The sequence below is a fragment of the Pongo pygmaeus genome, chromosome 8 (genome assembly GCF_028885625.2).
Source record: "Pongo pygmaeus isolate AG05252 chromosome 8, NHGRI_mPonPyg2-v2.0_pri, whole genome shotgun sequence".
NCBI lineage: Eukaryota > Metazoa > Chordata > Mammalia > Primates > Hominidae > Pongo > Pongo pygmaeus.
The window spans coordinates 107,666,547-107,680,345 of record NC_072381.2 but is presented as its reverse complement, the minus strand read 5'-3'; the positions used below and the strand labels follow the sequence as shown (position 1 = coordinate 107,680,345).

General features: G+C 49.1%; 1 protein-coding gene across 21 annotated transcripts in view; it reads right to left on the bottom strand.

Annotated features, from left to right (window-relative positions):
- The window catches only part of GBF1 (golgi brefeldin A resistant guanine nucleotide exchange factor 1), a 135,161-nt gene continuing 121,362 nt past the window's right edge, over positions 1-13,799 (bottom strand). For 12 of the 21 annotated variants that reach the window (XM_054436766.2, XM_054436773.2, XM_063670190.1 and 9 more), the window contains 18 exons: positions 13,476-13,569; positions 12,920-13,096; positions 12,530-12,594; positions 12,321-12,444; positions 12,056-12,127; positions 11,823-11,917; positions 11,441-11,594; positions 6,360-6,585; positions 5,625-5,785; positions 5,257-5,497; positions 4,917-5,122; positions 3,457-3,607; positions 3,240-3,370; positions 2,937-3,038; positions 2,529-2,642; positions 2,193-2,373; positions 1,625-1,753; positions 1-841 (listed from right to left, as the gene is read on the bottom strand). In XM_054436766.2, coding sequence (XP_054292741.1) covers positions 561-841; positions 1,625-1,753; positions 2,193-2,373; positions 2,529-2,642; positions 2,937-3,038; positions 3,240-3,370; positions 3,457-3,607; positions 4,917-5,122; positions 5,257-5,497; positions 5,625-5,785; positions 6,360-6,585; positions 11,441-11,594; positions 11,823-11,917; positions 12,056-12,127; positions 12,321-12,444; positions 12,530-12,594; positions 12,920-13,096; positions 13,476-13,569 — 2,704 coding nt within the window. In that variant the 3' untranslated portion in view covers positions 1-560. Of the gene's footprint in view, positions 842-1,624; positions 1,754-2,192; positions 2,374-2,528; positions 2,643-2,698; positions 2,729-2,936; positions 3,039-3,239; positions 3,371-3,456; positions 3,608-4,916; positions 5,123-5,256; positions 5,498-5,624; positions 5,786-6,359; positions 6,586-11,440; positions 11,595-11,822; positions 11,918-12,055; positions 12,128-12,320; positions 12,445-12,529; positions 12,595-12,919; positions 13,097-13,475; positions 13,570-13,799 lie in introns of those variants that run through there. The other 9 variants (XM_054436776.2, XM_063670197.1, XM_063670196.1 and 6 more) reach the window with 2 other exon arrangements.

The following is a 13,799-nucleotide window of genomic DNA, read 5'->3' as shown; positions in this document are numbered from 1 at the left end:
TGCTGGTACTAAGACATTTATTATATCATAAAAAGTCCATTGTTGTTCTGTTTTTCCATATGTACATGCTCCTGTGGGCAGTCCCCCACCCAGCCCCCACCTGCCTACCCTCCATGGTGCCAGTCAACTCTCCAAACTGACCAACTAATTAGTAAAAGAGGAAGAACTGGAGGAGGTGGCCCAGGGCTAATGGGAGTGGGAAACAAAGTGCAGAGTGGTTGGGCTTAGTTTTCAATGCCTGACTGTGGGCAGGCACTGCAGGGCCGGCACACGGATGCCTCCCCAGAGCTGCCAGGCTGGAGGCAGAGGCTGCAGATGACAGCTGAGTTCACTCTCCGGCTGAACCCCCAGGAATGGAGCGCAGAGGAGGAAAAAGGTCCCACAGCTGATTGGGGGTCTTAGCTGGGGCTATCAATATTCTCTTTTTCAGGTCCCCATCCAAGTGGCAGCAACGGCAGCTCCGACTTGGCCTGAAGAGCTTGTGGCCCGCAGGACAGCCAGAAGTGGGGTCAAGGAAAACCTGGTGGGAAGCACTGGTCCTGATCTCTGAGTGACCTGCCTTAGTTGACCTCAGAGGTGGGTATGGGATCTGTGGGGCGGGGTGTGGCCAGGAGGGGCACTGGTGAGGTGGCCTCGATGAGCGCAGGGTTGAGGATGATGGGCAGAGTCATAGGTGGCACGCCCACCTGCAGTGGGGAGGCCAAGGGCTGCAGGATCAGTGGGGGCTGAGCCAAGGGTGGAGGCCCATCGGGGGTGGGGCTCAGCCTGCTGGGGCTTGAGGCCACTGGTGATCCTGGGGAGCTGCTGCTGGCGGCTCGGGGGCCCTCGGGCTTCTCAAAGTCTGTAGGGAAAGCAAGGTGGCTACAGTCAGATTCCCTTGTTGGTACAGGACAACTCTCACATTGCCCAGCTGGCTGCTTATAGAGTCTCTGTTCCTCCTTGTTCCTGTAAGCAACATGGCCCCTCCCTCAGCCTAAAAAGTTGGGAGTCCCCCCTCAAAACTCATTTCAATGTTCAGCTACCTTCTATCTCCTTTGCCAGGCTACTCTTTTTTTTTGCGACAGGGTCTCACTGTTGCCCAGGCTGGAGTGCAGTGGCATGATCTCAACTCACTGCAACCTCTGCCTCCCGGGTTCAAGCGATCCTTCCACTTCAGCCTCCCCAGTAGCTGAGATTATAGGTGTGCACTACCACGCCCAGCTAATTTTTGTATTTTTTTGGTACAGGCGGGGTTTCACAATGTTGGCCAGGCTGGTTTCAAACTCCTGACCTCAGGTGATCTGCCTGCCTCAGCCTCCCAAAGTGCTGGGATTACAAGTATGAGCCACTGCGCCTGGCCGCCAGGTTACTCTCTACTAGAATCCCTGAAAGGAAACCTCTGCAAATTCATTCCAAGTCCCTGACCCAGCCTTCTCTTCCCAAGCCTGAAGATTGCAAGCAGCTAGTTCCTCATAGCTTATGGTCCTGCCATTTCCCATGGGAAGAGCGGCAACAGTTCTCTCTAGTGGCCTCCTTCCCTCGGCTCACAGACCCTGCTCAGTAGCATTCCCATACCCCCTTGGGCCTCCTCTTAGGCCCCCTGCTTGCTACTCAGTGCCTATCAGGCTAGGCTAGAGAGACTCACCACAGGCCCCCAGCTCAGATGGAATCTCTGGGGGCGGTGGATGGCCAGGTGTCCTGGTGTCGCCAGCAGCAGAAGTCAGGTGGGCTGAGGCGAGAGGCTTTTGGCCATGAGGCTCCATGGGCATGGGGTCTGGAGACGGTAGAGAATTGAGATGGCACCTCTTAGTGCTTTCTCTCTCTAGCAGAGCCCTAGCTACCCAACAGCCTTTCTACCCACCCAGGGCACAGACAATAAATTCAGCTTTAGGGACTCTTTTTTTTTTTTTGAGATGGAATCTTGTTCTGTCGCTCAGGCTGTGATCTTGGCTCACTGCAACCTTCCCGGATTCAAGCGATTCTCCTGTTTCAGCCTCCTGAGTAGCTGGGACTACAGGCACCCACCACCACACCTGGCTAATTTTTGTATTTTTCGTAGACATGGGGTTTCACTATGTTGGTCAGGCTGGTCTCAAATTCCTGCCCTCGGGTGATCCACCCACCTCGGCCTCCCAAAGTGCTGGGATTAGAGGTGTGAGCCATTGTGCCCAGGCAGGAGACTCTTTTTGATAAAGCTGGGCTGAGCCCCCTACCCTGGATGACGGTCTGCTTGAAGAGTTCATCTCGTAGGTGAGGCAGAAAACAGTCAATGCGTTCCCAGGTGATCTCCCAGAGGGCCGAGGGGCCGCCTCCCCGTGCATCTGCACTGTGGAAAATCTCCGCTGTGTCCATCACCAGAAGCATGTTCTTCAGAGACTCAGGGATCGCCTCTGACTGCAGGTGGCAGGTGGCAGGTGGCAGGTGGCCATGAGAACAGGAAAGAGGACATGGGGGAGTATGGTAAAGGGAGGTGGCTACCAAGGGGGAAAGGGCAAGTCCTTCCAACAGGTGGGACAGGAGGCAGGCAGCAGAGCTGAGGTAGAACATACCAGTAAGTCGCTGGAGCCTGCGTGCATGTACTTGTCCATGAAGTCCAAGATGGTGAGCCAGAGGGCCGCAAAGGTAGAGAGTGACAGCAGTGGAGACAGGTGCTGTAGGAAGACCTACGGCCCACCAGCCCCCTTCAGCTGAGGGGACTGTAGGAGCCTCTGGAACGCTCTCTGAGGCTGGGTGGCTAAGCCTGTTCTATCTTGAATGAGAATTTTAGATCAGAGATAGAGGAATCTCTGATTTAAGATTCAGAATCCTCTCAGGTCCCTAGGTCCTGCTTAGTGTCCATAGCTGGGGGGTTGTGAGCACCTACAGTGCATCTCTAGGTCCTGCCAGAAGCCCTGGCTTCCCTCCTCGGGAGAAGGCAGGTATGGGAGAGAGGGTGGGTATAGGGTGGTGAGCAGTACCTTAGAGAGCAATGTGGAAGCCCTCATCCGGGTCTCCTCCATCCCACCCACATCTGCAGGGCTGATGTTCTCCAAGAGCTTGGTAAGTAGAGGAAACAGCACCTGGTGGGGGTAAATGTGCAATGTCTCCCTATGAGGGTCAGCTAGGCAGCCTTGCCCCAAGGAAGCCAGGAACTGGATGGGCATAGAGCTGAAGGGAAGGTATGATGCAGGCTGAAGACTCACATTAGGGGCTCTTCAGGCTGCCTGGCTTTCCTTTTCTTAGGATTTGAACTTTATCTTAAGACCAGTAGGAAGTCCCACCTTGTTAAAACAGGACTCCCATTCCAGGGCATCTAGCTTTTGCAGATCATGTACAAGTAGTGCTCGCTGCAGATAGGTCAATGCCTGCATCCGTACCTGGCGCCGGGCATCACAGCACAGGCAGGCAATACCTGAGAGCAAGAGCAGGGTCAGGATCCTTCAGGCATCTTGATCCTGATGCTCCCCAAACTCCCGACCTCTGCCCCTCCTGGTTTACCCTGCAGTAAAGGGCACCAGCAGTGGGCCCAGAGAGTGCGAGAATCAGCTTCAATCTTCTGGCCACCTGTCTCCAGGTGGCATTGCTCCTCCGCCCATGAGCTGTAGATAGAGGCTGCCCGCGTGTGCAAGGTGTGCATCAGGTCTAGCAACTAGGATCACAGGAGGGGGCAGGATGTGAGTGGGGTTAGGTCCGTGGATCCCTTTCCCCCTCCCCACTCACTGTCCCTGACGGAGTCCTCAAGGTGTCCCTAGCAGCAATCAATCATGCCATACCTCACCCCCTCGCTACTCTTTCCCTTGACTTGGCTTCTTGGTTGTTCCAGTCCTTGCAAAGGACTCTCTAAGTCAGAGATTACTCATGAGAGAGCCTTAGGAGGTGTGTGGACTGAGTATTTCACAATCCTGACTCACAGCGAGAAAGATACTTTCTTTTCAATTCTATTTCACACCTGCTGATGACAGAGAAAGCCTCATGTTGTTAATTTAATTTTATTTTTTGAGGCAGGGTCTCACTCTGTCACCCAGGCTAGAGTGCAGTGGCACAATCATGGCTCACTGCAGCCTCGAACTCCTGGGCTCAGGTGATCCTCCCACCTCCTGACCTTGTGATCCACCCGCCTCGGCCTCCCAAAGTGCTGGGATTACAGGCATGAGCCACCACGCCCAGCCACTTTCGTCATTTTTGTATGGTTATTCTATTTAAGGCAATTGGTTCTCCATTAATTTAGTGATATAAACTCTGCTCACAGAATTAATTTTATATGCCTTTGAATAGACACAGGGTAACTCTGGAAGGATAGACAAGAAACTGGTGACAGTGGTTGCCTCTAGTGAGGGGAACTCAGCAGCTGGGGACAGGAATGGATTGGAAACTTAGTTTTATCAGTTTACCCTTTTGTATATTTTGAACCTACTCAAAAAATAAGTAAATCTTATTTTAAAAATAAATTTAAAGGCCAGGTGTGGTGGCTCACGCCTGTAATCCCAGCACTTTGGGAGGCCGAGGCAGGCGGATCACGAGGTCAGGAGATCAAAGCCCTCCTGGCCAACGTGGTGCAACCCCGTTTCTACTAAAAATACAAAAAATTAGCCAGGCATTGTGGCACGCGCCTGTAGTCCTAGCTACTTGGAAGGCTAAGGCAGGAGAATCGCTTGAACCCGGGAGGCGGAGGTTGCAGTGAGCCGAGATTACACCACTGCACTCCAGCCTGGGCGACAGACTATATCTCAAAAAAAAAAAAAAAAAAAAAAAAAAATAAATAAATAAATAAATAAATAAATAAAAGCAAATAAAGACTTACAGGTAAGGTTTTGGGTAAGGGAATATTGTGAAGATGGTGGTCCAGGGCCTGGGCTGGCACACATGGGCCCTTCCCCTCAGCCCTGGCTTTCCCTGGCTGCCCCAGGCTCCCAGTATCAGGTGCGGGGGAGGAGAGGAAGTAAAGGTGCCATACTTACGTCCTGACTGACCTGTAAAGACACCGTATGGTAGCTGGCAGGCACGCCTTCGTCCTCCTCATCATCACTCTGCCCGCCCCGAGAGGCATGTTGGCTGGAGGTTCGAGGCCGGCGAAGCATTGATCCCTCTTTGGATTTCTTCTTGAAGCGGTTCCCTTTGCTGTCATATTTGTGACTCTTGCCACGTTTCTCCTGGGACTTGCATCCTGAGCAGAGCCAGACTCAGGTCACATTTCCGTGTCTATATAGGCATAGATACCCTGCCTTTTCTCCCCTCTCGGCCTCTCCCCTGCATAATTGCATGGCTACTCCCCAGCTGCCCCCTCATCAGCTGACCCACCGCCATTCAGACTGGCCTCCACAAAGATCCGGAGAGTCTTGACGCAGAGCTCAAAGTTGTCAGGTGTGATGTGGGCAGCATCACGCACGATGAAGGACAGCGATTCCACACACTTAAGCAGAGACTTAGTGTCGTGTGGCCCCAAATCCAGTCCCACTGTTAGGCTGTATTGATTGATCAGGGGTGAAGGGCCTGGGCGGCTGGGCCCTGGCTTGGAGTTATCAATGTCATCCTTCCCAACCTGTAAAGTACACAGGGAAGCTGGGGACGCAGGCTTGGCCCCTGTGTGAATGTCCTTGCAGAGGACTAGGAATTCTTCCCACAGGTCAAGCGGGAGAGACTCAATTGCTGCCCATATCGTCACTCACCACTAACCAACCACTGTTGACCACATCAGCATCTGTGGCTGATCGGTGTATCTTGCCCGGCCTGCCATGGTCAGTGTAGACCTCTGAGTCAGAAGTGTATCCTCGATCCAGGCTCACATCATTCTGATGGTAGGATGGGAGCTCACTGTCTGACTGGGCCCCTATGGTAGGCAGGGAGAAGGGCAGAGTCAGGGTGGGGATGGGGCACTGGGATGAGGGATAAATCAGGCTCTCAGAAAAAAGATGCTGAGGCCTGGCCTCCCCTCTCTCTGGCATAGTTTAATTTCTGTCACCAGAGGGCCAAAGGATGGCCGGAACAGCTTCTCTGTTGACCAAATAAGGTGGCAGGCTAATCTGGGTTCCTGATGGCATCTAGTGGCAGCTGTAACACCACTCTAGGGAGTGGTGGCAAGGACAAATAGGCAATGCAGAAGGCTATGAAGCCAGGCTTTCTACTGTCCTGAGGACTGTTTTCCCAGTTTCTGGGATTTAGTGATATATCGATTTAGTGATATAAAGTCTGCTCACAGAATTCTGTTTTCCCAGAATTCTGGGAGAACAGTCCTCAGGACAGCTCAGAAACAGAAACTGGGAAACAGCCCTCAGGACAACTCAGTCCTCAGGACAGTAGAAAGCCTGGCTTCACAGCCGTCTGCATTGCTTTGTTTTTCTGTCCCAACTCCTGGGGTGTAACTGTTTATCTGCCAGCCTGAGTCTCCCTGGGAAAGGGCTTACCAGCATCAGGTGCATCTGCCCTTGCTGTGGCCTGCAAAGCAGCTGGAGGCTTCACACCTGAGCCGATGCACTCCAGCAGTGTGAAGAGTGTGGCCCAGTCATCACCTGAGTGGATGTTGGCTGCGTTGGTCTTCAGGAGTTCATGGAGCCCATACGCAACCTGGTGGCTGACTCGGGATAGCACACTGGGCTTCATCAGTAGCAAAATGCGCAGGGAGAGCAGCACCTGGAGTAGGGTTAGGGTAGGAAGCAGGGAGTGGGCACACAGCTTCCTGTCTAGTTTTCTTTCCCACCAGTCTCCTTAGGCCAGTGAGACAGTTTGGCTAGGACCCAATTTAGGATACTGCTCTCGTCTTTTTTTTTTTTTTTTTTTTTTAAATAGAAATACATTAATTATATTATTTGAGACAGGGTCTTGGTCTGTCTCCCAGGCTGGAGCACAGTAGCACAGTCACAACTCACTGCAACCTGAAACTCCTGGGCTCAAGTGATCCTCCTGCCTCAGTCTCTGGAGTAGCTGGGACTACAGGTGCATGTGACCACACCTGGCTATTTTTTTTTTCTTTTTTGGAGAGATGGGGTCTTGCTATGTTGCCCAGGCTGGTCTTGAACTCCCAGGCTCAAGCGATCTTCCCGTCTCAGCCTCCTGAAGTGCTGGGATTATAGGCATGAGCCACTGCACCCAGCCTCATATACAAATTTTTATTGAGAAAATTATAGGTTCATATGCAGTTGTAAAGAAATAATACAAAAAGGTCCCTCATACACTTTGCCCAGTTTATCCCAATGGTAACATTATGCAAGACTATAGTATAATATCATAATCAAGATACTATCTGATCTTATTCAGATTTCCTGTTTTACTTGCATTTTTGTGTGTATTAATTTCTATACAATTTTATTACCCCTGTAGGTTTGTGTATCCACCACAAACAACATACTGAACAGTTCCACCACAACAGTATCCCTCATGTTGCCTTTTTCTTTTTTTAGAGACAGGTTTTGCTTTGTCACCCAGGCTGGAGTGCAGTGGTATGATCATAGCTCACAGTAGCCTCAAACTCCCGGGCGCAAGTGATCCTCCTGTCTCAGCCTCCAGAGTAGCTGGAACTACAGGCACGCACCACCATGCCCAGCTCATGTTGCCCTTTTATAACCACACCCACCTCTTCCTTCCTGCCCCCATCCCTAATCCTTAGCAATCTGTCTTCAAATTCTTCTTTTTTTGAGATGGAGTCTTACTCTGTCGCCCAGGCTAGAGTGCAGGCAGGATCTCGGCTCACTGCAACCTCTGTTTCCCATGTTCAAGTGAGTCTCCTGCCTCAGCCTCCCAAGTAGATGGGATTACAGACGCGAGCCACCACGCCTGGCTAATTTTTGTATTTTTAGTAGAGATGGGGTTTCACCATGTTGGCCAGGCTGGTCTCGAACTCTTGACCTCAAGTGATTCACCAGACTCAAGTTTCCCAAAGCGCTGGGATTACAGGTGTGAGCCACTGCGCTCAGCCTGTCTTCAAATTCTAAAGTTCTGTCATTTCAGAAATGTTATATAAGTGGAATTATATATTACATAACCTTTTTAGATTGGCTTTTCTTTCACTCAGCATAGTTCCCTGGAGATGTCTGTTGCTTTAAATTGCTGAATAGTATTCCATGGTATGTATGTACCACAGTTTATTCACCATTGAAAGTCATCTGGGCTGATTCCAGTTTTTGGCTATTACAACTAAGGCTTCTATAAACATTCACGTACAGGTTTTTATGAGAAAGTAAGCTTTCACTTTTCTGGGATAAATGTCCAGGGGTGCAATTGCTGGGTTGTATGGTAATTATATGTTTCATTTTATAAGAAACTGCCAGCAGAGTAGCTGTACCATTTTACATTCCCACCCAGCAATATATGAATGACCCAGTTTCTCCACATCCTTTTCAGCATTTGGTATTGTCACTACTTTTTATTTTAGCCATTCTGAAAAGTGGGTAGTGATGTCTCATTGTGGTTTTATTTTCTGGAGTCTTGCTCTGTCACCCAGGCTGGAGTGCAGTGGCACGATCTCAGCTCACTGCAACCTCCTGGGTTCAAGCAATCCTCCCACCTCAATCTCCTCAGTAGGTGGGACTACAGGTGTGTGTGACCATGCCCAGCTAATTTTTGTATTTATTGGTAGAGACATGGTTTCACCATGTTGGCCAGGCTGGGCTCAAAGTGCTGACCTCAGGTGATCACCCACCTCAGCCTCCCAAAGTGCTGGGATTATAGGCGTGAGCCACTGCATTCAGCCTCATTGTGGTTTTAGTTTGAAGTACTCTGATGGTTAATGATGCTATCTTCATTTCATGTGCCTATCTGCCATCTGTATGTCTTCTTTTTTTTTTTTTTTTTCTTTTTTTTTTTTTTTGGTGAGACGGAGATTTACTCTTGTTGCCCAGGCTGGAGTGCAATGGCGCGATCTCAGCTCACCGCATCCTCCGCCTCCCAGGTTCAAGCGATTCTCCTGCCTCAGCCTCCCAAGTAGCTGGGACTACAGGCATGTGTCACCACGCCCGGCTAATTTTGTATTTTTAGTAGAGACGGGGTTTCACTGTGTTGCCCAGGCTGATTTCGAACTCCTGACCTCAGGTAATCCGCCCGCCTCGGCCTCCCAAAGTGCTGGGATTACAGGCGTGAGCCACTGCGCCCGGCCTGTATGTCTTCTTTGGTGAAACATCTGTTCCTATGTTTTGTCCATTTTCTATTAATAATTGGATTGTTTTATCACTGTTGTGTTTTGAGAGTTTTTATATTATAGATACCTTTCTTCAAATATGTGACTTGCAAATATTTCCTCCTCGTCTACAGCTTGTCTTTTCATCCTCTTCACATAGGCTCTCATACAACAAAACTTTAAAAAATATTAATGTAAGCCAACTTATCAATTTTTCCTTTTCTAGATTGTGCTTTTAATGTCAAGTCTAAAAATTATTATTTTTTTTGAAAGAGAATCTCCCCCGGATCTGTTCCATCCAGACAGTGTTGAGGCAAGAGACAGATCCACGGGACTGCCAAACATGCTAAAAATTCTTTGCTTAGCTCTAGATCCTGAAGATTTTCTCCTGTTTCTAAAGTTTTTATAGCTTTACATTTAAATCTATGATCCATTTGAGTTAATTTTCCTGTAAGGTATGAGGTTTAAGTCAAGGTTCATTTGGTTTTTCCTCCTATGGATTTCAATCACTCCACCACTTATTGAAAAGGCTATTCCTCCTCCACTGAATTGTTCTTACATCTTGGTAAAAAAATCCACTGAACATATTTGTGTTGAGCTTATTTCTGGGCTCTCTATTCTTTTCCATTGATCTACGTGTCTGTCCCTCCATAGACACCACATAATCTTGACTACTACAGTTACACAGTAAGTCTTTTTTTTTTTTTTTAGACAGAGTTTTGCTCTTATTGTCCAGGCTGGAGTGCAATGGCGTGATCTTGGCTTACTACAACCTCTGCCTCCCAGGTTCAAGCGATTCTCCTGCCTCAGCCTCCTGAGTAGCTGGGATTACAGGCATGCCCCACCATGCCTGGCTAATTTTGTATTTTTAGTAGAGACGAGGTTTCTCCATGTTGGTCAGGCTGGTCTCAAACTCCCAACCTCAGGTGATCGCCTGCCTTGGCCTCCCAAAGTGTTGGGATTACAGACGTGAGCCACTGTGTCCAGCCGAGAGTAAGTCTTTTTTTTTTTTTTTTTTTTGAGATAGAGTCTCGCTGTGTTGCCCAGGGGGGAGTGCAGTGGAGCAATCTTGGCTCACTGCAACCTCCGCCTCCCAGGTTCAAGCGATTCTCCTGCCTCAGCCTCCCGAGTAGCAATCAGGCGCTCATCACCACGCCCGGCTAATTTTTGTATTTTTAGTAGAGACGGGGTTTCACCATGTTGGTCAGGCTGGTCTTGATCTCCTGACCTCGTGATCCACCCGCCTCAGCCTCCCAAAGTGGACAGTAAGTCTTAATACCAGAGTGATTCTTTTTTTTTTTTTTTTTTTGAGACAGAATCTCACTCTGTCGCCCAGCTGGAGTGCAGTGGCGCGATCTCAGCTCACTGCAACCTCCACCTCCTGAGTTCAAGCGATTCTCCTGCCTCAGCCTCCCAAGTAGCTGGGATTACAGGTGTGTGCCACCACACCCTGCTAATTTTTGTGTTTTTAGTAGAGATGGGGTTTCACCATGTTGGCCAGGCTGGTCTCGAACTCCTGACCTCAAGTGATCTGCCCGCTGTGGCCTCCCACAGTGCTGAGATTACAGGCACGAATCACTGCAACCGGTCCAGAGAGAGTGATTCTTTCCACTTTATTCTTTCTAGCTATTCTAGAGCTTGTGCTTTTCCATCTAAATTTTAGAATAAACTTACCTATGTCTACAAGAACCTTTCTGGGATTTTTATAGGAGTTATGTTGAATTTACAGATCAATTTGGGGAGAAGTGACAACGTTACTATGTTGAGCTTTCCAATCCATGAACATAGTATGCCTCTTCATTTATTTACATCTTCTTCAATTTATTTTGTCGTTTTGTAGTTTTCAGCATACAAATCTTATACATGTTTTGTCAGCTATATATTAAGTATTTCACTTTATTTGGAACACTTGTAAATGGTATTGTGTTTTAAATTTCAGTTTCCATATTGTTCATTGTTAGCATGTAGAGATATAATTACTTTTTGTGTATTGATCTCACATCCCGTGACCTTGTTGAACCCACTTATTAGTTCTATGCTTGTTGTTTTTTGTAGTTAAGCAAAGAGATCTCAGGAGGGTCATAAGCATGACAGGAAACCAGGTATAGGGCTGGGACTATTATAAGGCAGTAGCAGGCCAGTCCTACAAAGCAGATTCATAGGAGGCTGAGGTGCAGAACACAAGCTCCATGCCTGAGGCCATTCCAGGCTCACTCCCAATGCCACCTGCTAGACTGCACCAGCCCTGTGGCTGGTCACTGGACTCATGCTATGGGGCACTAAATGTACTCTCTGTCCCAGGCCATATTCATAATTGACAACTGTGGCCTTAATCCCTTGCATACCTGCCCACTCTCCAAGATGCATTCTGCTTACCTGACCACTGATCTCTTCTCTCCGGAGCAGCCGAATGGCCAGGCGTAGCAACCCCACCACTGCCCGCTCCACAAGGAAGCAGAAATCTTGTGCCTGAACACAGAGGTGGTATAGATGGTCTCGAACAGTCTGCCACACACAGCTCACACGATCCCTGTGTAGACATAAAGGAATGAAGACAGTCTCAGCCAGAGAGGACACTGGGCAATAGGTCCCCTGGGCCTTTCAGGACTCATTGGTATGATACCCTAAGTAGACAGGTATGATGAGTAAGCTTCTCTCCTGCTGCCTACAGTTCCCCAGAGCCCACTCAGCAAGATGGCTTCCATCCCTTTGGCACAAGCCCAGCATGGGGTCTGCCTAAAGACTACGCTCATCTTACCTGTTCTCTAACACAATCCTTAGCAGCATCTCTAGGCAGAAAGCAGCATCTTCCTCATCATATGTCTCTTCATCTGGTGTCACTGAGACCAGAGCCTGAAGGGGAATAGCAGCAGGAAAGTAGGCATGGAAAAGAAGCCAACCACTGGCCCTGCCCTGACAGAAATAATACTGTCCCTGTCACCCCTCCCAGATTCAGCCAGTTGTTCCATGTTTCCTTTCTTCATCCTTTACCTTCATGAGCTCCTGTAGTGACTCCAGCTGGAGGAACTTGCTTTCTGTGATCATTTTTTCTGGGTCACATTGCTAGAGAGGGCAAAAGAGAGACGGGGTCTTTGACAAAGGCTGAAGGGAACAGAATGTCCCCAAGAGCCAGGGAGAAAGGGCAGAGTCAGCCCTGGTTACAAATCCTAGATGATTTATTCTTCAGTTCACCGGGTAGCATCTGTCTAATAGGAAGGTGTTTAGGCTTTCTCACCAGGGGTGGATGGGCAGTTACCTTTATACACTCTAAGGCCACTCTCTTGGCCTCTTGGTTTTCAGTGGATGGGCCCCGCACACTAGACTGCTCAGGACCACTCAGTGTTAGCCAGCTCACAAAGCTCAGCACTGTTGACTCTCCTCTGTAGAAAAAGGGCACATGGCCTGGTGAGCCCCAAAGTTCTGACTCTCCCTCCCCAAGCCCCTGAGCCTCTGATCTGCTCTTACCGGTTTGATGGTGTCTCTTCCCGCTGTAGAGAGATCTTGCCATTGGGATCCACAAAATCTTCTACCTGGAAAAGTAAGTCAAAATAATTTCTTTCCATGTGTCCTTTGCATTTGTGCCCCTGCCTCCACCCACCAAAGTTTTCTGGATTTCCTCCTCTAGTCTTCTGCCCCTATGCTATTGTGCCAGTTGGTGACTGGCAATGGCATCTACCAGCCTTCTTTTACAGCTATCCCCCAAGATCTGTGGTCTTACATTTGAGGCATTCCTGGTGAGCTGTGGCAGACATCAGGCCCAACATTACTCTCAACTACTTACTTCTATGTACAGATAGCATACAATGTTGCAGCTCTTGCCTTGTTATTGCTCACTAGTCTCCTACTAAGAATTACCTCTACCATAGCCTTGGGCAGTAGTTGGGCTCGGAAGAGCTGCAGCATGGCCTCCATGATATTCTTCCAGCCCTCCCGCAGGATGTCACCATGACGATGGGCCAAATGGAATACTGTCTTGGCTGCAATATGGGCTTTAGGGTTGCTTCCAAATACAGTGGGCAGGTTCTCAATAGACTAGAAAAGAGGATGAGAACAGACTTAAGGCCGAGCTAATGTCTGGAAAGGAAAATCTCTTAGGTCTCTGCCTATGATGGTTCCCTCAGGGTCCTTTTGTTGGCTCTGCTTCAATCCCCCATAATACTGGTGGGAGTGGGTTAACCTAGTTAAGGCCTTCCCCACTCCTGTATCTCCTTTCCCATTCCCATTACATGAAGTAACACTAGTTTTATCCCAGAGTGTGCAAGACAGAAATGGCCTAAGCTCTGGTATATTCAAGTGGGGGCAGTGAGGGAAGATGCTGAGGGCAACCAGGTCTGTTGATAAGGGTAGATCCATGGCTAAAAGAGAGGTCCTCCTTTGGAGCTCCAAGTACACAGTTCCTGCACCTGCTCACCTCACTGCTGAGAGCTGTGAATTTGCATAGAGAGATGATGAGATTGTCAAACACATCGCTGAGGCCATAGTGGGCGGAGATCATGGCGCACTTCCTGTAATGTTACCCCCATCCCAGAAACAGAGTCACTGGAAGGCCAAGCAGCCCTTCCAAGTCCCTGAGCTTGCATGGGGCTTTTCCCCAGTCAGTCCCAGGAAGAAACCTTTTAATTTTGTTTCTGTTTAAGACTGAGCTTACCCAAGCTTCAGCCTCCCTTCAAAAACTCAGGGGGAACCCCATTCTAATGAAGTAAGAGTAGGAGTCAGAGAGGCATGGAGAAAACCA